The sequence below is a fragment of the Bufo bufo genome, chromosome 8 (assembly GCF_905171765.1).
Source record: "Bufo bufo chromosome 8, aBufBuf1.1, whole genome shotgun sequence".
Taxonomy (NCBI): domain Eukaryota; kingdom Metazoa; phylum Chordata; class Amphibia; order Anura; family Bufonidae; genus Bufo; species Bufo bufo.
The window spans coordinates 19260940-19285695 of record NC_053396.1 but is presented as its reverse complement, the minus strand read 5'-3'; the positions used below and the strand labels follow the sequence as shown (position 1 = coordinate 19285695).

The following is a 24756-nucleotide window of genomic DNA, read 5'->3' as shown; positions in this document are numbered from 1 at the left end:
ACTAGGGGGAGCTAATGACATATAAATTTATAAAGATAGTATTGAATTGAATGGGCTGCATGTAGCCACCACTAGGGGGAGCTAATGACATATACATTTATAAAGATAGTATTGAATTGAATGGGCTGCATGTAGCCACCACTAGGGGGAGCTAATGACATGAATGTATAAAGAAAGTATTGAATTTAATGGGCTGCAATGCCGCCAACAGACAAGGGTGGCGTTGTTTCCAAAAAAATTATAAAAAAAGACTTGCTGCTTTATATGGAGCAAACCAGTGGTGGCAGCAAAAAAGAACATGATTTCAGAGCCCTGTATGGCAGTGGTAATCAACCCATGGCTCTCCAGTGGTTGCAAAACCACAACTCCCAGCATGCCTTCGGCTGTCGGCGCATGCTGGGAGTTGTAGTTTTTCAGCCCCTGGATACCCACAGATCGGACAATACCGCTCTATTATACAGAACCTTATTCATTTTCATTATACTTTGCCTTTTTACATTTTATACATATTAATTAACATTTCTCTCATATAAATATACAAAGACGTAAACCAAATCCCGCGACGTCCCAGTCCTTTCATGTACGTACAGCCTATTACAGTTCTGTGCTTGAAACAAGTGCCGGATTATCGGACTTTACGGGTTATCGGACGCCAGATTAAAACCATTTGACTACAGATGTAGCAGTGCTGAGTGTGTCATTGAAGAGCTGATAAGTTGTTTTATCACAATCTACAGCTTTAAGACACTAGGGTCAAGGGTCATGACAATCAATTAGTTGCACAAAACGGACGGGTCAGTAATAAATTCAGCTCTGCTACATCTGTATGTGTCCGGCAGGAGGTTTTACATGTCTTGGAGGTCTGATACCACATAGGAGAGGTAGTTTCCGCCTAGAATATCCTCCACATCTGTGTGTTTTACCAGCCAACATTTGGACATGTGCGTCTGCGAGGACGAGTCCTTCAAGGATTTTACCACGAGAGTCGCCGGAGCTGTGTGATTGCCTCTTGTCAGAGTTCCGGAGAAGGTCACATCATTGCCCTGTTTTCGATCAGTCACTTCTATGCGGGCGTTTTGGAACTGTCCTGAAACACAAGAACCAATTTTTTGGGTTAGCCTCTGTCATCCCCATTTAGCCTTCATCAACTCTGCTACTGCTATTCTGGTCTCAGTACGCTGCATCAACTCTGCCACATTACTCAGGTATTCCAGTCTCAAGTATGTTCAATCAACCCTGCTACATCAGTCCGCTATTCTGGTCTCTACTACACCACTTCAACTCTACATCGCTCAGCTACTTCGATATCTAGTGAGCTGTATCAACGCTGCTACATAACTCAACTATTCTGGGCTCTAGTACAGTGCATAAACTCTGCTACATCACTGAACCATTCTAGTCTCTAGTACACTACATTACTCACAATTGAAGACAACTCTACATTACTCAGCAACTCCAATCTTGAGTACATTGCATCACTCAGCTATTATGTTCTCTAGTACAGTGAATCAAATCTGCTACATCACTTTGCTATTCTGGTCTCCAGTACACTGCATCAACCCTGCCACATCACTCAGCTATTCCAGTCTCTAGTACACTACTTCAACTTTGATCTCTATGCTTCATCAACTCTACCACCCCACCCAGCTATTCCGGTCTCTAGTACAGTGCATCAACTCTGCTACATCACTAAGCCATCACCAGTCTCTAGTACACCACTACAACTCTACAACATCACTCAGCTACTCCAATCTCTAGTACGCTGCATCACTCAGCTATTATGCTCTCTAGTACACTACTGCAACTCTACTACATCACACAGCTAGTACTTCAATCTCTAGTATGCTGCCTTGACTCTACTACATCACCCAGCTATTACGGCCTCTAGTACAGTACATCAACTCTGCTACATCACTGAGCCATTCCAGTCTTTAGTACACTTCTACAGCTCTACAACATGACTATTACGCTGCATCAAGCCTTCTACATCACTCAGTTATTACAGTCTCCAGTATGCTGCATCAACTGTGCAACATCAGTCAGGCATTCCAGTCTCTAGTACACTACTATAACTCTACAACACCACTCAGCTACTGCGATCCCTAGTATGTTGCATCAGCCCTGCTACATCACTCAGTTATTCCCCTTCAGCACTTAGTTATTCCAGTCTCTAGTAATTCTACTACAACTCTACCACATCACTTTGCTACTCTGAGTGTACCCTAGTATACTGCATCAACTCTACTATACTGCTCTTCTATTCCACTCTGCCGCATCAGATCTCAGTTTAGCTACAATATATATACAGCTCCGCTACATCAACTCTACTAAACCAGTCTTCCTGCTCTGCTGCATGAGTGCCACCTATCTATGTGGTCAAGATCTCCATTTACAGACAAACGGCTTATCGGATCCACCTTAGCAGGTGAAAACAAACCAGTATAACTGCGTATGCAGTGAGCTCCCCCTAGTGGTGGCTGAAGGCAGTCAAATTTGTATCATTAAAAGTGATGCTACAGGCCACCCCTACTAAGGCTTATTCTCCTCAATTTATTTTAAGAAATTACCTTGTAATCATCAATCTTTTTCTTATCTCCAGTTACTCTGCTTTGCTAGTCTGCATCAACTCTGCTAGTTCTTTCAGCTTCTACAGTCTCTAATATGCTGAATCAACTGTGCTTCAGCACTCAACTATTCAATTTTCCAGTATGTTCAATCAAGTCTGCTACATAACTCAGATATTCCTGTCTCCAGTATGTTCAATTAACACTGATATATCACTCAGCTAATCTGGTTTCTAGTACACTACTACAACTCTAGAAAAACACTCAACTACTTCGATCTCTAGTACTCTGCATCAACCCTGCTTCATCACTCAGCTATTTTGGTCTCTAGTACAGTACATCAATTCTGCTACATCACTGAGCCGTTCCACTCTCTAATACACTACTACAACTCTGACCTCTAGTACGCTGTATCTACTCTGCTGCATCGCTAAGTTATTCCGGTCTCCATTACTCTGCATCAACTCTGCCACATCAGTCAGCTATTCCAGTTTCCATTATGTTCAATCAATTTTGCTACATCACTCATCTATTCCAGTCTCCTTACGCTGCATCAACCCTGCTTTATCACTCAGCTATTCCACACTAGTACAGTGCATCAACTCTACTATAGCACTCATCTATTCCACTGCATCAGCACTGCTACATCACTAACTAAACCACACTAGTACAGCACATCAACTCTGCTACAGCACTCAGCTATTCCACTCTGGTACAGTGCATCAACACTGCTACAGCACTCTGATCTCTAGTATGCTGCTACACCAGTGACACTTGTTGTGTGCACTTACCTAGCAGTCCTCCAGAGCTGGAAGACAGCCCATCTCCTCTCACAATGTAAAAGCCCAGGTGGTTTATCTGCAGGTAGGTTGGATGTTGGTAGCGATGAAACAGGATCAGCAGCTCCACATGACGACCGATCCACACAGTGATATTGGAGGACGGCGCGATCTTGATGGTCAGTCTGGGCTTCCTCAGCAGAGCAGCTCGGTTTAAGGGGAGAACTATCAGTTTTTCTCCCTTCAACATCAAACTGTCCAGGGAGACATTGATCACGTAGCCGAACCGCGGCTGGTTAACGGTGATCGTAATGATGTCTAGGTAAGTCCGCAGGCGGTTTTCATGGCCAATTCTCACAGGAGCCTTCATTAAATGTCCATTTACGGTGATTCCTAGAGAAACAAATACAACAGTTACACCCTATATCATAGTTTAGAGCTGCATTTACAATTCTGCAAGCTTCAGAGCTGAAATCTTCCAGAATTATTTGCTTATATGGAGGTTGTGCTGGTGATTTGTATTCTAAGAGGTACGGACCCATGCAGTAATGTGTGGAAAACTAACTGCATTCTAGGAGATGTCATGGGAGTGTCTAACGACAAGCTTGTCGACAGATTCCAGTAGAAACCAGCAGAATTATGAATTCAGCTCAGGGTACTCATCTGTAGAATATCATGGCCTGACACACGAATTTAGAGTGGTTTCTCAGAGGTGGTTGTAGCTCACCAGTGCCGATTCTTGGTTACATTTTTGTTCCTGACCCAACCTGTCCCTGACAATGTCTTCTTCAGTCCATACAGCCTTCTACAGTACTTCTGGTCACTACGCCTCTCACCAGTAGGACACGTCTAGAGGTTGTGAGTTACTGGTGACCATTCCCAATGTTCTTCACCTTGTTTAAGGTCCCTTCATTACATTTAGTGGCTTACGGGAACTTAGTCCAAACTCAGAGGACACTGTGTATCTGGTCAAAAGTAGGTAGAGGTTCAAGAGAGATACCTGTAACTGGATCGGAGAGCAGCTTCAGAATATCTCCCGGACGTCCATCTAGAGTGAAACACAACTTCTCCCGGATTTGAGGCAGGTTGACCACAAAGTGAGGATCACCATCAACTGTGACAACAGAACGCCATGATAAAATCACTAAATTTATCAAAATTTGTGGTCAATTCTTCAATTTTTAAAAAAAATATTCTGTAACATCTCAAATCCACAGATGATAAAATTGTTAACAAAATTCAATCAATTCATTTGTAATTCTATACATTAGGAGGAAGTTCTCACCAGAAGACATGAAGGTCTGAAGTCCAGGAACACCCCCAGAAGCGCCTGTTTTGCAGAAGGAAAATATGTGAGTTCAGCAATGGAAAGCAAAGTTTATAACATAATCTAGCACTGAGTGACTGGAGCTCATCCGCAATACCGGATATGGCCCGAGCACAAGAGTGGGCTCTTTAAGTTTCCCCAAGTAGCACCCTGCCCCTTAGCTTGCTCCTAAAAAGCAGCCCCTATTTGTATTCCCACCAGTCTCCACCCACTTTGATCTGGCCTTGAGGACCTGTAATGCCTCATGGTGGCCCCAATTTAAAGACCCCTCCTGACATGTCTGTTTTCGAAACTACTTGCATTCCCCACGTAATAACAATTCTGCAGCATCTATTCTTAGAACTCTATGTTGTGCCATTCCTCTATTATTCACACTAGAAATTATAAATTAATTGCCAGCAGTCTGCAATGAAGTTCCAGATGGGTGTTACCACTTGAGGGAACGGGTTGTCCCCACACAGTCTGACACTGACAGCACTGATTGGATAGTGCTGGATAGTGCTCCTGTCTGGTAACACCCATCTGGAACTCCACTGCAGACTGCTGGCAATTCTTCATAACTTCTAGTAAAAAAATAATAGAGGAATTGCTCAACACAGAGTCATAAGAATAGATGCTACAGAACTGGTATTATGTGGTTATGAAAAGGCAATTGGTAACTCCCGTCTGGACCTTTATTGCAGACTGCTAGTAATTCATTCATCTATTACACATATGTCAAGCTTGTGGCCCTCCATTTGTTGCAAGCCTACAACTTCCATCATGCTCAGACAGCCTACAGCTATCAGGGCATGGTGGGAGTTGTAGTTGCGCAACAGCTGGAGGGCCACGAGTTTGACATCCCTAATCTAGTAGGATTAATCAGGGGCGGATTGTCATAGACCCTACAGGGAATTTTCCAGGTGGGCCGATGCCCATAGGTACCTACTACTGGGCAGGGGTGCGCCTAGTCTTTCTTCTGCCTGAGGCGAAAATTGAAACGGCGCCCAACCCCTCCAGCCCTACTGTTTAAGGCATACTGTGATACAGTTGAATATAGAGAGATATTTCCACCGCCCTGCCACCGCCCCCACTTGTCTCTAGGTCTTGCCGCCTGAGGCAATCGCCTCACCTGGCCTCATTGGTGGTGCACCCCTGCCACTGGGGGAACAATAGGGGTCATTATTAGAGGAAGTCCAGGAAGCATGCTGGAGGCTCGGTGTTCTGGCCCACATCTCATCTTCGAAGCCCCTGCTCTATATCCATATTAGTGAAAAATGGAGGAGAACAGAACATGGCCACCACAGAGGGACAGCTTGGGATGGCACTCTGTGCTGCATTATGATATTACTGACCCTGCCACCTTGTATTGGCCCCATCTACTTGTGTTGCCTCACCTTCTGTCAATTTGGACTCTTTTAATTTTAGGGCCACTTTAATTTCCCAGTCTGTCCCTGGGATTAATAGAGGAATAGCACAGCAGAAATTATTCAGAATATTATTACAAGAGGGTTGCAAGTAGTTCCTAAATTAGGCATGTCAGGAGAGGGGACGGGTCCTCTTCATTATCCAGTCTCTGTACTCAGCTGCTGAGATTCTTCCTATATCCGCAGACCTTTACAATACTCACTGACATGGTCCGTATCTGGTCCCCCGACTAAATAGTCTATGTCATAGTCCATGTCCGCTTCTCCTATATTTTCGTAAATGGAACCTGCAAAATCAAAGAACATTGTAAAAATGGGCTGCAACACCAGATACAGCCTAAGGTCAAGGGTGGCGCTGTTTGCAAGAGAAAAAAAAAACAAAACAGCTTTTTATAGTCTCTAATTTTGGATTGAAGTAGTGTGTTTACTGGGTCAGCACCAGTAGCCGCAGAATCCGCAGGCAGGGTGGGAGAGCCTGCCCTACAGAATGTGTTTAGCTGGCAATGGGCGCCATGTGCAAACACACAGCGCCGATTTGTGGCTTGCAAATAAACATCTCGGAGGGTCATTTAATATCTGCTACCTCAGGGCTATGACGGCTGCTTGTTATTTCTGTAATCGTCCACAGCCCCACAATCTGTCAATGTGATGCCAATGCCAATGATGTGCAGTCTGGCAGGACTGGGCAGAATCCTCCTGTGGGCGCCGGTGATTAATGCTACCGACTATACAGGATATGGACAGAACAGCAGAGGCGACTCTGCGTGACCATTTATCAGTTACAACAGCTATTTTATTTCAGATTTTTCCAGAATTTTAATATTGATGACCTGTCCTCAGCAAATCTGATTGGTGGGGGTCTGACTACCGGCACCCTGTTAATCAGCTGCTGGAATGGGCCACATCGCGTCCATCAATCACATGGCATTTCTGCAGCTCAGTCCCATTCGAGCAAATAGGACTGACCTGCAATACCAAGCACAGCCACTATACAGTGTATGGCGCTGTGCTTGGTATACTATGAAGAGGCCGCAGAGCCACAATCCCTATGATTGATAAGGTCTAATAGGTCATTTGTGAGTCACCCTACAAGAAATATTGGAAGGTGTTTGGCTGCCAGTTGAGTTGTCTTCTGCTAGACCTTGGGTGCCAGTTAGCCCGTTAAAACCTAGGCCCACTGGAGGATTCTCTGGCACCCTGGTGGGCCACTCCGACCCATAACACCTTATAGCATTTCGTTTCTACAAGTTAATTCATCCCTTTCCTACTAAATTTACCTGCAATCTCCTCAAAATAGCTGTAAACCGGGGGAGGATTCAAGGACTCCACAAAGGATGAATATGAGAAGGTCCCAGGTAGAAGTTTAGTATCATCAGGAAGAATAAGAAGCCTCAGGGAAGTAGGGTTCACAGGGACAGAAGTCGGAAATACTGTGGTCTCTTGTACTTCATCTTGATCCTGTTCTTCCGGCATAACTGTACCTACAGAAGAGGTCGAAAGATTTCCAGTCTGTGTCTCTTGGGTGGGTTCTGTCGTTGAGATGATAGGCCCACTGCTTGGAGCCACTGAGATCTTTGGCAGGTTAGAATTCGAGAAAGTAGAAGACGTTTTTTCTGTCTTGGAGACAGCTGTCACTGTGGGTATAAAACTGCTCGGTTGAGGTGTTCTGGTGGGAAGCAGAGGGGTATTGTGGTGGTAATTTGTGTGAGTAGTTGGAAATGGACTAGTAGCAGAAGCCATCGCGGTCATCCTACCTAAGATACCAGTCGTGGTAATTCCTGGAGTTACAGTAGCTTGACCTCTAGTTCCTGTAACTTGAGAGATGGTTGATGGTCTTGAATTGGTTGGTCTTGTTGTGCTTATGTTTGCCGTATTTGATGTTCTGGATGTTTTATTGGCTGGCCTGGTAAGTCTGGAAATGGTGGTGGTCTTGGCTTTTACAGGAGGAATAGTTGGAGTAGTGATAGATACTGTAGTAGGGGAGGTCACTGGCATAGGTTGAGCTGTAGTGCTAGGCAGTGATGTAGTAGAAGTAGTTGTCGCTGGAGTTGTTTTGGGTTCCTCTGGATCATCAGGCTTTACTACAATCAGGGAAGTGACTGGTGTCACAAAGTTATACTTGAGGGACAAATTGGTGGCTTTTTCAGTTAGGATCTTCCGAGCAATAGTATCGTTTGTCTTGAACTTTGCCTGTAGTAAGTCCTGAATGGTGAAATAGGCCCAAAGCCTTTGAACAAACCACTGAACTTCATCCACACTGCCTGAACATCCAAAACTTAATTGCGTGGCATTGTCCTCCACTGTGATGTCATTTTCTAAGCTGATCTTCTCTTTCTGGTCATGAGCAGTCATCCTAACCTGAAGGTTCTTGGACCCGGATTTTACCTTCCCGGTGACTACCAACTCTGAGCCTTCAAAGTAATTGGGAAAAAGGGTCTGCGTTACGTTTTGAGCTGTTTCTCCAAGGTAAGCCAACTCGATATCGAAGAGGAGAGGACTTGCAATCTCATCGTAAAAGCCCTTCAGCTGCAGTGTGGCATCAGAGTACTCATATATGCGTCGTGCTATACCGCGGTTCTCTAGAGACAGTCTACGCATGAGGTTGTAGTCAGCATCATCGCCAAATGCCAGACAAAACAGTGAGATGGTCCCCTTGAGGGCCTTTTTTGCGTTTTCCAGTATTCGGGTGGAAGCTGTAACACCGGAGGTGGCCTCTCCATCAGTCAGGAATATGACGAGAGGAATCCTCTGCTTTGTTCCACCTTTCTCCGGTTTAAGTGATGTCTGGTTAAGGATGGAAGCAGCAGCCAGGATTGCACCATTGATGTCAGTCCCTGAAGAGACATGCAACGTTAGTTTTTTTCTGACAATTCATCACAAACTTATCATGAACTTTTTTTCTACCCACTGGACCAGACAAGGCCTTGCTAGGACCATGTACTAGTATCATTGTACAACATGGTGGCTGCTTATCCCACATATTTAAAGGAAAACTCCAGTCATAATTGATAGGACCTGCTCAGTTCCATCATACAACTGCCTTCTGATCAGTGACTGGGAGAGAGCTGCATCAAAAGGTCATTCCTCCTGAGCGGATATGCTCCCTGTGCAGCCGGCTATATATAAACCTAGTAGAGCAACTGGAGCAATGAATGGGGAGGTCTCTGGATCCATGTTAGGTAGAGGGCTGGTTCTAGCTTTGTTAGAAAGAGACTGTCATGGACTATATAATGTTTGATTTTAATTTTTTACATTAATCATGGGATAAGCCTTTTAAGAGCATCTCTGGAGGGCCCAGCATATGCACAGATTACATGGACACCATGTAATGCTTCATTTATCCTGGGTGGCACTGCAGAGAAAATTATCCCTTGCTGCTAGGTTTCCTGCAAATCGCAACTGATCACTGGAGGTCTCATCATATTTTTGAGGGACAAACCCAAACTTAGAAATTAGAAAGGCAAAGCAACCGTACACTTGTCCATCTTGGTTGTCTGGGAACTAGGCCAAGAGCCTATTTTTGGTTGCTATGTACATGTGACAACTCCCTGCACCTGGTTAAAGATCACCAGGTAGAAGTCAGTAAACTTTCACAGCTGCTTCCACCTACAAACATTGAAGATTCCCAGTTCACCATAGAAGCTACTTGGCCCTCTCTTTACAGACATGAAAGCAGAAACTTCCAGGAACATGTGGAGTTTGTTCTACTCCCTTCCAGAATAAATAGCCCCAATATCCTCCTGTCTACTTTTTCCAGGGATTTTTTTTTACTAATTACATTTTTAAGTCTTAACCTTAGCGTCTCCGAAGCTCGGTGAAGTCATCTTACTTACATCCGTCAGCTTCAAATTTATTCACATACTCCTTAGCACTCTTGACGTTCTGGTGTGTTGCCTGGAGGGATGTGGCAGGTTTCCAAACTTTTACCACATCTGAGAAGGTGATAATATTGAAGGAGTCATCTCGGTGGAGGTCACTTAAGATGACATGCATTGCACTTTTTGTCTGAGGGAGCAAAAATAAGAAAAATTATGAGAACAGTGTTGGTATACATGGCGGTCTACAGAAAGGTGGTACATGCTTTACAAATAGAAGCCAGTGCCAAGCCAACATTGGGATGAGTAGCTGAGTCATGTGGTTGCTACAGAAAACTGCCTAGCAACCTCAGTCTTTTCAATGAGTTTGTCAGACAGCCCCAAGACTGGGTTTAATTTATGGGACGTAATTATAGGCTCCACGCAGTATGGTTTCCAAAATAAGAGTGTCATGTGGATATACAGTACCACCACCACCATAAATAGTACAATTTCCAACATAACTAGCAAAAATAGCAAACGGTAATGTGACGCACAGTGTTAAAATGATTCATATTGGTTTACTCAAGTCCTGACTGAAGATAGAAATGTCACTAAAAATGGAGAAGTAATAGCCAAATTAACCATACTTTCACATCCGTGTTGAAGGCACATTTAGGTATCTCCACTGCAGATTCAACAAGTGGACTTTTTTGTCCAGAAACTGAACGAACACCATTATAGTCAATGGGGTCCATTTGCCACTGTTTGGTTTGGTCAATGGAGCAGACATTGATAGCACTTTAAACAAGTTCACCCAAAAATTCACCTGTTTCATTTTGGTGCCAAACATTGACCCACTGAGGTCTATAACAAAGATCACGTTCTTCTGGATAGCAGGAAGTCCACGTGGAGCGAAGTAGTGAACGAAATAACCATTGTAGATCTAAGGTGATCAAGATGAAATATGCTGAATGGCTTCACGTTAAGTCATGTACTGTAGGTCTAGGAGTCTCGATATCACATTACTTACCTGAACATCACCTGCAAGGTCTTTCAAGGTCACATCATACTGGGTGACAAAATCGGCAGCGATCCCAGTGTTGGACTGGGCAGCCTGTTCCTCGGGTGTTGGCTGGAAGGTGATTCGGGCACAGTGTGGACTCTTCTCTATCTCAGTAGATGGGGGTGCTGCTGCTTCACCTGCAAGAACAAATCATAGATATTTTGCAACCAAAATCAGTGGATTTGGTGTCACCTTAGCTTTCCGTTCAGTTATTTATACCCACCTCGTACATTATTAGTAAGCAGACGACTGGACCGTAGAGGTAGCACTCGAACGTACTCTATCCCTGTCCTTTCCGAGATTGTCACCTGCACGGTGAGGTTCTGGACTATCTGACCAGGCCTCACACTAACAGAGTGCTCATACTTCCCCAGTTGCCTTTTCAGCAGTTCTTCATAGGTCAATGTGAAGGTAATTTCTCCACCAGCCTCGACGTTCGCAGAAACGCGGAACTTCTCGGTCTCTCGATCCCTGTGAGTATGGAGGGCTAAACACATTACTATGGAACCTCAGTGGAGGGACATGAAGTCCTGCCCCCTAGTGCTCTCTTATTATTGCTCTAGTACTGGGGAGCAGCTACCATCTTGCCTCCTAGGGTCTGGTGTGGAACTACTGGTGGTGTAAACCAACATATGTCATACATTTGGACATGTCACTTGCTGAAAGTTTTTGGACAGCTGCTTAGAGGGATCAGACAATTATTCATTGGGTGGTCAGAATCCTTAAAGGGATTGTCCCATCTTTAAAGCCTATACTTAGAATGAAACAGTCCTTCCTAGTGATTAACTGAATGATGCAAGTCCATATTCTCTAACCCCTGAAGGTCATCTGTGTGGTTGCTCATTTCTGCTTCAAATGACTGAGTGTCCATATAATAGATGGTGGTGTTGGGTCTACCAGGGTAGGACCTGCTTTTATGATGTCCATATGCCTTAATAAGTCATATTGAAAGGGAATGTTCAGATGGGAAAAAAGCCATCCGTCCACCCAGTTCAACCTATTATCCTGCCATGTTGATCCAGAGGAAGGCAAAACCCCCCATGATGTAGAAGCCAATTTTCCTCATCTTGGGGTAAAAAAATTCCTTCCTGACATTCCAATATGGCATCAACCGCCCTTCTCCAGAAATCTACTAACCATAACTTGTAAAACTGTTAACCTTAAAGAGGTTGTGCCACGAAAAATAGTCTACATTTTTTAAATCAGCACCTGGATCTGAATACTTTTGTAATTTCATGTAATTAAAAATGTAGTATAGCCACTGAGCTATTCAATAAAATGTATCTTTATAGTGTCACCTGCTGTTTGGTATTTTTCTAATTTCTTGTCCACCTCACTGAGGTGGTCGCACATGCTCAGTTTAAAACTTCAACTGTCACCAGCTATATCCTCTGTTAGAAGATGTGGCTTTTACAGGGAAACAGCTACAGCAGAAAGGACACCCCCCTGAGAAAGGACACGCCCCTTAAGCTGTCAGCCTGAAATAAATCTAGCAGAACAACTAGAGCAATGAATGGGGAGATCTCTGGATCCATGTGAGGTACAGGGCTGGTTCTAGCTTTGTTAGTAACAGATGTCGGGTTTTCATTTTTACATCTATTATGGGATAACCTCTTTAAGAAAGGTAACCAGGCCCCTCTTGAGCTCTTTTAGTGAGTTCACCATCACAACCTCCTCCATCAGAAAGTTCCATAGCCTCACTACTCTTACAGTCAAGAATCCTTTTCTATGCCGGCTTATGAACCTTCCTTCCTCTAGATGTCTAGATACAATCATGTCCTCAGACATACAGAAAAGAGAAGTTGAGTCTGTGAGACATATTATTATCTTACCACTGATGTTCTTACCTTGTGCCAACATGAGCTGTAGTCTTTCCCTGACGTCTCGCTTCATCGTACATCTTCTTGGCCTGGTGCTTTTCCTTGACCTCCGCTACATGGGTCTTACCATTAACTGTGCTGCAAGTACAGGATTCAAACATGACACTTAAAGAACTTGTCTGATTTACTAAATCCATTCTCAAACACCCATCACCATATTTAGGCATTCTGAGGTAATATAGGTGGGTCCTCCACCCCAAATTCATCTATCTGCCTGCATTTGAAATATTATTATCACTTAGCCTGTTTAAGCCTATTTATTCTCAAATTTTTGAATTCCCATTAAAACACTGCCTGAATGGAAAGTGCCTATAAAGAGTGTCTTTTCTTTTGGAGGACTCCACATGTCTAGGCTATACATGAACAAGACATTCATTTTAGTTTAGTGGGTAAAATTTAATGCATAATTTTTCCTGTGGTGGCGCTGCAGGGGAATTGTACACTTACTGTCCGGTCCCCCCAAAGATTAAAGCTGATCACTGGGGGACTCTCTTTGCACACTCTACTTACATAGATTAATCATGTCTGGACACAGTGAGAGGGATGTGACAGGTAGACAGGGGAAGAGACTCTTTCGGTGACCCGGTGACGGAAAAATTTGCCCTATGACAATTTTTGGTGGGGATGGGAGATCCCAAGTGACAGCATTAAACGCCCTTCATCCTGAATTACATTGACCCCCATCATCAAAACCTAATAATCCCTTTAAAGTGTACCTCCAGTTATAAACGCGTTTTCAGAAATGAATAAACACAGAATATAAGAATGTTTGTAATATATCTTATTAAAGAATCATGCTCCCCTGGGCTTTTCAGGGTGCTTTCCCTCCTCTTTCACGTTTCTTACACTCTTATCTCTAATAGCTCTCAGTCTGCAGACTCACATACAAGTCTATGGAGAAAGGAGGCTGCTACTACTAGATATAGTAGAGTCAAATGTGCTAAGTGAGTGTAGCTTAGTTTGGAAACTGCAGTTTGTGTGTCTCTAATCCAGCAGCCTCCTCCTTCCCCTGCTCACTCCATAGACATCAGTGTTAAAACTAGGAAAGAGCAAAGCAGCCTGATAAAAGCAGATAGAAGCATTCTTCTTTAACAACGTATATTACAAAGTTTCTTATAGTCACCTGTACTATCCATTTATGGAAAGTTGCTTTATAACATTACGTGTGCTTGAAAGAGGTCCTGCCACCTCCCCTGATTGCATTCCTCATGAAATAATGATTGATGTCCCTGTGTATTGCGCTGTTCCTCTGTTATTCCTCCTAGGAATTTATTAGTACTTTTATGGGGGGGGGGGGGGGGGCCCCTGCACACTGTCCAATGAGTGCTGACTCTGCTGACACACCCCTCGAACAAAGGATGAATGGTAATACTTAGTTTTGAATGTATTCATGCATTTCATGGAGGAATAACAGAGGAACTGCACCAGAAAAGATGCTCCAGAATAGTTTTTTTTTTTCATGGGGAATCCAAGTATTTACTAAGACAGACGTGTCAGGAGAGTTGACAGCTCCTCTTTAAGTGAACAGACCACCTTTCTTTCAAGCAAAATTAGGACAGACTGCAATAGCCGCACCATTCAGGATGTCCATCATTATACCTCGGAGAGCACTTTTGTTGCTGGGCGACCTCCATCTGAATAAAAGGAATGATCTTTCTCCCCAGCGGTAATTTACTATCCAGCACACTGTGTCCTGATCTCAGCCGTTGCTAGGATTCATTAGAGATGGACATTAGGACACAGATTGGTCATCGCTTGTCACTGATCTTGCAGTCCATGTTGATTCCTTCTTCTGTAGAGAAGAATCAGGAGGCTGAAGACAGCGGCTCCTCTGTATCTGGGTCTCCAGGCAAGCTGAAGTCTCCGAGAGACATGCATAGACGGCCGGCCAGCGTAAACCCAAGGAGGACAGGGGCCGGCCAAGATTAACTTGGCTGCAGTGACAAAACCTTCCCTTGTGACGGGGGGCTGTGTGCGAGGATGGCTTGCACCGTTTCTTTCCTCTTTTCAGTTTGTTCTTGGTCACTTTCCAAGCTGTGCTTCAAAGCACAAGGTTATTTTTTGAATTATTATTTTGCGGCCAAAATCATCAAAGCTGTAAGAAAAACGGCAGCAACCCTCTCCGCGTGAGGATTTTACAGCGACAGGCCTACTTACACTCTCACCAGCAGATCTAGACGGTTTATTATTGCCAGGCATGAGTGAATTCCTCAGGGGACACAATGTATCAATCTCGTAGGCTCCTAAATGTACACAAAAATTCACTTATTAGAGCAGCAGTTTGTGCTCCAGAGCTGCTCTTCCTACACAGCAGCAACCCTCTCCAGATGAGGATATACAACGACAGGCCTGCTTACACTCTCACCATGGTTTATTACTGTCAGGCATGAATAAATTCTTGGGGGATAAAGTGCACCTGTCTCATATGCTCCTAAATGCACAGAAGTTCACTTGTTAGAGAAGCAGTTTATGCTTCAGAGCTGCTCTTCCTACATGGCAGCAAGCCTCTCCGTGTGAGGATATACAGCAACAGGCCTACTTACACTCTAATCAGCAGATCTAAATGTTTTATTACTTTGGCCTCATGCACACGACCGTTCTGTGTTTTGCGGTCCGCAAATCGCGGATCCGCAAAACACGGATGGCGTCCGTGTGCGTTACGCAATTTGCGGAATGGCACGGACAGCCATTAATATAACTGCCTATTCTTGTCCGCAAAACGCGGACAAGAATAGGACAGGTTATCTATTTTTTTTGCGGACCACGGAAAGGAGCAAAGGATGCGGACAGCACACTATTGAAGTGAATGGGTCCGCATCCGAGCCGCCAAAACTGCGGCTCGGATGCGGACCAAAACAACGGCCGTGTACATGAGGCCTTTCAGGCATAAATAAATTCCTGGGGGATAAAGTGCACCTGTCTCATATGCTCCTAAATGCACAGAAGTTCACTTATTAGGGCAGCAGTTTGTGCTCAAGAGCTGCTCTTCCTACAAAACAGCAACCCTCTCCGCATAAGGCCTCATGCACACGACCGTTGTGTGCATCCGCGGCCGTTGTTCCGTTTTCCGTTTTTTTCCGCAGACCCATTGACTTTCAATGGGTCCGTGGAAAAATCGGAAAATGCACCGTTTGGCTTCCGCGTCCGTGATCCGTTTTTCCAGTCAGTGAAATAAATATGACCTGTCCTATTTTTTTCACAGACAACGGTTCACGGACCCATTCAAGTCAATGGGTCCGTGAAAAATCACGGATGCACACAAGATAGTCATCCGCGTCCGTGATCCGTGTCCGTTTTTCCTATCATTTTCAATGCAAACTTGACTTAGTTTTTTTTTTCACTTTTCATGTCCGTGGATCCTCCAAAAATCAAGGAAGACCCACGGAAGAAAAAACGGTCACGGATCACGGAACAACGGAAATCCGGCCTAAGGATTATACAGCGACAGGCCTGCTTACACTCTCACCAGCAAATCTAGATGGTTTATTATTGCCATGCAAGGATGAATTCCTTAGGGGATACAATGTATCAGTCTCATATGCTCCTAAATCAACAGAAGGCCACTTGTTAGAGCAGCAGTTTGTGCTTCAGAGCTGCTCTTCCTAAACCACAGCAAGCTTCTCCATGTGAGGATTATACAGCAACAGGCCTACTTACACTCTCACCGGCAGATCTAGATGGTTTATTAATGCCAGGCATGAGTAAATTCCTCAGGTATACAATGCATCAATCTCATATGCTCCTAAGTGCACAGAAGTTCACATTTTATGAGCAGCACTATGTGCTCCAGAGCTGATCTTCCTACTTGAACTAAGAAAAGGAAGTTTCATTTTGAACTAATGGAACTGAATCTTCTGGTTCTGCAATCAACCAGTAAACAAGTATTCCCTCCTCCCTCCTTTTTGCCTCTCTCTGACGGTCATCCATATTTTTACCAACCCTAACCTCGTGTCTTCTGAGTCTGCTTTAAGTGAAAGAGAAGCTTTCAGCTCTTCTGTCTGTTTTAGTTCTGCATTCAATAGGAAATAACAATATCTTTTCTATGAACTCCGTATTGTGTTGTTCCTCTGTTATTCGTCCTGGAAATGTATGACTAAATTAACTGCTGGGTGTTCTCATTCTCCTAGTCAATGAGTTTGGTCCCTGCATACTGTGTAAAGACACACTCTGTTGGAAAGTAGAATATACACTCACCTAAAGAATTATTAGGAACACCATACTAATACGGTGTTGGACCCCCTTTTGCCTTCAGAACTGCCTTAATTCTACGTGGCATTGATTCAACAAGGTGCTGATAGCATTCTTTAGAAATGTTGGCCCATATTGATAGGATAGCATCTTGCAGTTGATGGAGATTTGAGGGAGGCACATCCAGGGCACGAAGCTCCCGTTCCACCACATCCCAAAGATGCTATATTGGGTTGAGATCTGGTGACTGTGGGGCCATTTTAGTACAGTGAACTCATTGTCATGTTCAAGAAACCAATTTGAAATGATTCGAGCTTTGTGACATGGTGCATTATCCTGCTGGAAGTAGCCATCAGAGGATGGATACATGTTCTCATTCTGTTTACGCCAAATTCGGACTCTACCATTTGAATGTCTCAACAGAAATCGAGACTCATCAGACCAGGCAACATTTTTCCAGTCTTCAACAGTCCAATTTTGGTGAGCTCGTGCAAATTGTAGCCTCTTTTTCCTATTTGTAGTGGAGATGAGTGGTACCCGGTGGGGTCTTCTGCTGTTGTAGCCCATCCGCCTCAAGGTTGTGCGTGTTGTGGCTTCACAAATGCTTTGCTGCAGACCTCGGTTGTAACGAGTGGTTATTTCAGTCAACGTTGCTCTTCTATCAGCTTGAATCAGTCGGCCCATTCTCCTCTGACCTCTAGCATCTACAAGGCATTTTCGCCCACAGGACTGCCGCATACTGGATGTTTTTCCCTTTTCACACCATTCTTTGTAAACCCTAGAAATGGTTGTGCGTGAAAATCCCAGTAACTGAGCAGATTGTGAAATACTCAGACCGGCCCGTCTGGCACCAACAACCATGCCACGCTCAAAATTGCTTAAATCACCTTTCTTTCCCATTCTGACATTCAGTTTGGAGTTCAGGAGATTGTCTTGACCAGGACCACACCCCTAAATGCATTGAAGCAACTGCCATGTGATTGGTCGACTAGATAATTGCATTAATGAGAAATAGAACAGGTGTTCCTAATAATTCTTTAGGTGAGTGTATAACACCCAGAGGCAAATGTAGTCATACATTTCAAGGAGGAATAATAGAGGAACCACACTATGCAGAGATCTAAGAAAAGGAATATAGGCATTTACTAAAACAGATATGTCCGAAGAGCCTAAGTATGTAGAAAGGTCCACTTCTTTGGGTATGCTCACATAATGCAAATTCGACATGTATTTCCTACAGGGATCTGAGTCCCATGCTTAGATTTCTGCTGTGGATATGCAGTTTGATATACTATGGATCTGCACAAGGTTTAGCCCCATTTAAAGGAGCGGCACACAAAAAATACTTGACATTTTACGCAGGGTTGTAGGAACCCCAATACCATTCAAGGAATGTGGCGAGTTGGCAGATTTTATGGGGATTCAGAAACCAAAAATCAACACTAAAATCCTGAACTAAGGTTTCCATTCACTTCAATAGAGGTTGCAGCCTGGGAGGAAAATCAGGCAATTTTTTGAACATTTGGTGACCTGAGTTACAGAAATCTAGAATATATCAAAGAAGATTCCCACTACTTACAGCGTGAAATTAGATACGAATGCCGAGCTGGGTAACTCCAAATCAAAGATGGCCTCCTTAGATTCATCATGAGGGTTGACCATAACAGTCTGCACCTTGGTAAAGGCATAGCGGGACACTATGGTAGATTGGATGTGGAGACTGCTGATCGTCAACTAGGAGACAACAAATATATTCGTTATAATTATGCACATATATTAATACATAATTAAGTTTTTAGAGCAGCAGTTTGTTCTCCAGAGCTGTACCTTCCTACTATAATAGGGAACAGGAATGAGCTTTTCAGACCCTGCTGCTTGGAGAGGTAACAAGTTAAGACACCCTACACAGATCAGGAACGACTTGGCCAGTCGTATCATTGAACCTGCATGCCATTGTGCGAATTGCAGGCATTACTGATAGACTACAGTTGCCAGCCAGAGATTCGAGAGAGAGAGAGTTTAGCAAGAGAGTGTAATCAGAAGGCCATTGCTTCTAGCACTGCCTAACTCATGCACAGTCATCTAGGAAAAGGATTTGCACTGTGTACAGACTGTTGTTGGATGTACTACACTCCTAATTTGCATTCAAGTAAAGAAGGACATTTTATTTGTTGAACTGGGCCTGGTTACTGATTCCTACTACACAATTCGCTAGCCCTTGTGTCGCATAGCGCCTACCACACCTTCTGCCAGGCCCACATACAACCACCAACATCAAGGGCACCCCAAACTACCTTCAAGCAGGAGCCCCAACTATTAGGAGTGCCCAGAGGGAACTGCACTGGACCTAGGGAGTGATGGCATGGGGGAGACCACTGTGACACATCCTCTAGTCGGGGTCACTACCACTCCGATCCTCCGTTCCGACTCTTTAGGTGCTTGCTGCAGATGCTGGATTTAGTAACCAGAGTAGTTGTAGAAAATAAATGGCTCTTTTTACTAAAGTACAGAGTGGGAGGTGTAGTACATCCAACGGTATCAAAACACAGTTCCAAGGCAAGTCACAGTGCAATGTCTGCATATAGGCAAACGGCAATGATGATAATAGGAGTAGTAGTCCCTGAGCTCCTTCTAAACACTTTACAACCTTTCCAAGATGATCACATGTGTGCAAAATTCTCAAAAATAAGTATTGCAGTTCCCACGGCAGGGTGCAAATCCTACAAACAGTCAGCCAATCTGTTATAGAAGTGTGAAAGGTGAAGTTAACTGTTAATCCTTCCACAAGCTGCAAAGTCTATAGTCGTAAACACTGAATGCGTTGCTAGCATGAACAGCCTTGTGATCCTGGACAGTCTATGAACGTCTTCTCCAGCTTTCACTCATGGATTGTTCTCTCAACAGGAATGATGTTTCTCCTGGAGCTGAACTGGCATCTGCCCTGAATGACAGGCAGAGCTAAACTGAAGTGGCTGATGCAATACTAACTAAAAAGCTCAAGAGAAGAAAGCTAGGTCCCTCTGCTGAGTCAAAATGGCACCTACAGACAGCTTTTGGGAACACATACAAAGCGCAATACAAAACATGAATCATTTTAGTAATGTACCAAATTAAACCCTTTGCAGGATCCCAGTTCTGGGTTACTGCAATTGCAACCAAAGAGAAGAGGGGTAGGAGTATATTACTTTGTCTTAGAAAATGCTGGCATAAATATCCCCTGACTCTGTAATAGATATTCACCAATCACAGAGGGTAGAGACCAGCTGGAGACTAAGGGTATGAACACTTTTGCAATCAGTCTTTTCGACACAAAAGCATTATGTATGCAGCTCCTGTGCAGACCTATGTGTATCTATGGTGACGGACTACAAACAAACCTTGTCCTGGTATTTCCCATGCAGTGTGTATGTGGACACGTGTGACAATGTGAAACTTCATGTTAAATATATGGCTTCATGCGTCAGAATGTAATGACCTTGATGGTATTGGGGTCATTAGTGCAAAAAAAAAAAAAAAAAAGGTTCTTGATTCCAGTTTTTACAAATGAAAAAAAAAAAATTAAAATATTTTAAGGAAGTAGTGGTGACAATTTAAGCATCTACTCCCTAGTCCCCGTAATGTAAATGATGTTATTTTCAGCCACATGAAATTTGGACATGAACATCAGACAGAAAAATCTGGGCATGAGAGGGTAAGTCAGGCTAGGCGGGGCATGAGTGGCAGATGCTGTATGGGTGCATCTCTGATGATGTATGGGTGCATCTCTGATAATGTATGGTGGCATCTCTGATAATGTATGGTGGCATATCTAATAATGTATGGAGGTATAGCTGACAATGTATGGTGGCATATCTGATAATGTATGTTGGCATATCTGATAATGTATGGTGGCATATCTGGCACAGTATGCTGGCATCTCTGACAATGGTATAGCTGACAATGTATGTTGGCATATCTGGCACGTTATAGGATAAAGGCTTCATGCGCATGACCATGTCTTTTTTGGAGTCTGCAAATCTCAGATCTGCAAAATACGGATGCTGTCCATGTGCCATCCACATTTTTGTGTGTGGACCAACGGGTCCGTGCTTGGCATTTTGCCCGGATACGGAAATGCGGACCCGCACTTCCGGATCCTCAATTCAGTTCCCGAAAAAAATAGAACATGTCCTATTCTTGTCCACAATTGCGGACAAGAATAGGCATATTCTATTAGTGCCGGCGATGGGCGGTTCGCAAAATGCCGCTGTTCGTGTTTTGTGGATCCGCAAAACTCGTTACGGACGTCTGAATGGAGCCTTATTCTATCTTTTTCTGGAGCTGACATACGGATGCAGAAAGCACACAGATGATCGGAAAGACAGAACATGTCCTATGCTTGGCAGCAAAATGCAGATCATGGACCCACTGAAGTCAAAGGGTTGGAAAATAAATGCGGATCCACGTTTTGCGGACTCGAAAATACATACAGTCATGTGCGTGAGACCTAAGTGTGACACTGTATAGACTATCTCTTGTATAGAAAGCCTCCCTAGCATTATCTGGGACATCTCTGACACAGTACGCTGGCACACCTGCCACTGTAAGGGGCATCTCTGTTGTAGGTGTTCTGGAGGGCATGGCTAGAGAAAATGTTCATTCCTTCCACTTTCTGCAGTGACTGTTCCCCTGATTCTTTGCCTATTTTTGTCCTATAATGTCTTACGAGCCTCCTTAGCACAAAGTGCCATAGAAAGTGCTGCCCCTTTGCCTCCTAGAATCAGCCTTTTCTTTGGTGTCCATATGTTTAACCTGTCAGACAGCTGTCTATGGAGAAACACATGAAAGTCCTGCAGCCTCCACTCTACGGCGGCAGAGGAATCATTAAACACCTGCTTCCTCCACCGTGACTTCATTACACACAGCCACTGGAAAATCATCTGGCTTGTCCAAGGTCCTAAAGACTGAGGATTCTGACCTGCTGTTCCCTCAGGCTCTCCAGGGAACAAGGGAATATTTGATTTCACTTACTCCTATGTAACTGCCAGTCCTCACTGGCACACTGTTATTAGAATCCTGCACCAGGCTATAATCTGTAAATGTTGAGAACAGAGGGACTGTTACTGTTCGCTGACGACCAGGGCTGGCCATAGGGGTGTACAACCTGTGCAGTCGCACATATGGCCTGGCACTTGACCATGATGGTGGTTAAAGGAGTTTTCCAGCAAAAAAATTGGTGGCAATGGGCTCAGAGTGGCTTAAGAACATAAAGGAACCGATACTTCACTGATCTCCCGTCTCGACAAACAGGAAATGCTTGGAAATGCCCTCTCAGCCAATCACTGGTCACAGCAGTGACCCACCTCAGTCGGTCATTGGCTGAGTGAGCATTTCCTGTCTGCTGAAACGGGAGCAGGAAATGAAGGGCAGCATGGACCCACATAGGCAACTTCGTAATGGTAGCAACAAGGAATCGGTAAGATTGTCTATGTTTCTTAGTCACTCTTCACCATATACATTCTGGGAATGCAGGAATATGTACGGTATATACTCAGTTAAACGTATAGCAGCTGACTGTAAATGTGACCCCATCATGTTGTGTGCTTCTCTACCTTCCTGATATGACACATTAGGATATTACTAGGCCTTTCATAAGTGTGGACTCCGGACAATAGTCCTTCCATACCAGGCAAAACTAATGGATGAGACACAGGGATACACATCGATGGCCTATCCACAGGATAGGACATCACTGTGTGATCAATGGACATCTAACAGCCTAGGTCCTAAACGATCGGCAGGACAAAAGGGATGCTAAGCTTGCTCGAGCTCTACAATCCTGACAAAGTTTTTCCTGATACATCACCATATTCATAGACTGTGACTGTGCCACGTGGTGGTACAACCTCATTCAAGTCAAACAGAATAGGCTACCAAAGTACTCTATATTCCTGGAAAACCCCTTGAAGGAAAGAGCATACATTTCTCATCAGTGGAGAAACCTTACTGATCACGATTAGTGATGGACAATGGGCCCATTTGACCTGTTGCTTGGAATTATTTTATATCAGTGATCCCTCGGGACTCATGTGACTCCCTGGCAGTAAGTATTTTATGGGTACCAATGGGTAAGTTTAACATGACCTTATGGAGTGCTGTACTTTGGACCATCCTTACTTTTTAGAAAGATAGTCAAGAGATACATTGATCACATGGCATCCTGCTGCTTGGACCATGAGAAATGAGCTTGGGGAGGAGACCAACAGAAACTGTTCAATTTTCCTGCAGCACCCCCACAGGGGAAATTAAGTATCACACAATGAATTAATAGGCTGGTCATGTAACGTTCCGATGTGCTGGGTCTCCCAGAGTAAGATATGCGCTTTGGAACCAATCTCCAATCGAGCAAGTCTTGAACTATGGAACCCTGTCTGCTAATGCCTTCAAGGGATATAGACAAGGTTCCTTTGGCTATAAAGTCATAAGCTATTGAATATATTCACCATCCAGGTATCGAAAAGGCAATGTAATGACCGGCGTCACGCACAGGGAGGGAAAAGGGAAAGCCCTGCCCAAGGGAGAGGGAAAGGTGGTGACCCCTGACTCACCTTGCGGCTGGCACCTGACTGCCCTGACGTCCCTAGACGGGTTCCTCACCCGTGCGGCGATCACGTGCCTAAACCCTGGCTTTCCCTAAAATGAGCCCTAGATAGTGAACGGGCCGGTGGGATCGCTAGTCCGCACCACTGACACTAAGAGGGAAACACCAGGGAGAAGACAGACAATACAGACAAACACATACACCCAGGTGGGCGACCACAGCAGACCACAAAGGTCCAACAGGGATCCGGAGGGTAACGTTCTGGACCAACAACCAAAGAACGCAGCAACACAGCTCCAGAGGGTCAGTGTAGAAGTCCAGGCAGGAAGATCTATATCTGGCAACCAGAGAAGTGTGAGAGGGGAATATAAGGAGGTTGGGAGTGCTGGACAAGGAACAGCTGAGGAGAAGAAGCTACGGATCCCTGAGTGAGCCAAAAAGGGTTGCAAAGCAAACCCAGAAAGCTACCATAAGGAAACATCCCTATCTTACATAGAGCGTGCAGCCAACCGCTGCGACTTCCTGACCCCGGGTATAACGGAGTCAGGCGTGGTTCTTGACACTCTCGTGACAGGCAAGGATCGTTGATTATTTTACAGCCATGGGATGCTTGGATGATAAGCGGCTTCAAAATTATGAAAGGTTAGGTGACCACGTTCTGCATGTCTATTCATAGAGGACTGGGACAGTGGGAAACTTCAGTGATTGGGACTTTTATACTTTTTCTTCCATCAGGCGAGGACCGCAAGGTTGTCGTGTAAACATCCTGTCCACCTCACATTCCTGAAATGTTTCTCTTAGTTGAAGGGCGCACAGATCTTTGCAAGAGGTACTATATAATTAGTATGAGAGTCAGTACCCTATATGCATGCAAGATGGCATGAGTAGAAGCAATAATAATATGTCCGCCGATACATGTTGAGATGCTTAGGGAAAAAACATATTTCAGCGCTGATGTCACTTTAATCACAGCTGATTATAAGTTCTTTGCTGGTTTGTAAAGATTGCATTCATCAGGAACATACATATTCTAGAGGAAGACCATAAAATCAACCCCATACCCTATCCTGAATTAAATTGCATCAGCATACCCCCTCATTCACCCGGTAATAAGTTCCATATTTGTCTGAGGATCCCCACTGACCTTGGGTCTTAGAGCATTGCCCAAATGG

At 44.2% G+C, this 24756-nt stretch overlaps 1 protein-coding gene across 4 annotated transcripts in view; it reads right to left on the bottom strand.

The window, feature by feature from the left end:
* Positions 1-24756, bottom strand: part of ITIH6 (inter-alpha-trypsin inhibitor heavy chain family member 6) — a 41066-nt gene continuing 16310 nt past the window's right edge. For 3 of the 4 annotated variants that reach the window (XM_040404940.1, XM_040404941.1, XM_040404939.1), the window contains 12 exons: positions 18584-18738; positions 12784-12894; positions 11160-11407; positions 10904-11073; positions 10700-10816; positions 9910-10081; positions 7354-8910; positions 6280-6363; positions 4629-4673; positions 4344-4457; positions 3356-3736; positions 1-1087 (listed from right to left, as the gene is read on the bottom strand). In XM_040404940.1, the coding sequence (XP_040260874.1) occupies positions 846-1087; positions 3356-3736; positions 4344-4457; positions 4629-4673; positions 6280-6363; positions 7354-8910; positions 9910-10081; positions 10700-10816; positions 10904-11073; positions 11160-11407; positions 12784-12894; positions 18584-18738 (3396 nt within the window). In that variant the 3' untranslated portion in view covers positions 1-845. Of the gene's footprint in view, positions 1088-3355; positions 3737-4343; positions 4458-4628; positions 4674-6279; positions 6364-7353; positions 8911-9909; positions 10082-10699; positions 10817-10903; positions 11074-11159; positions 11408-12783; positions 12895-14415; positions 14672-18583; positions 18739-24756 lie in introns of those variants that run through there. The other variant, XM_040404942.1, reaches the window with a different exon arrangement.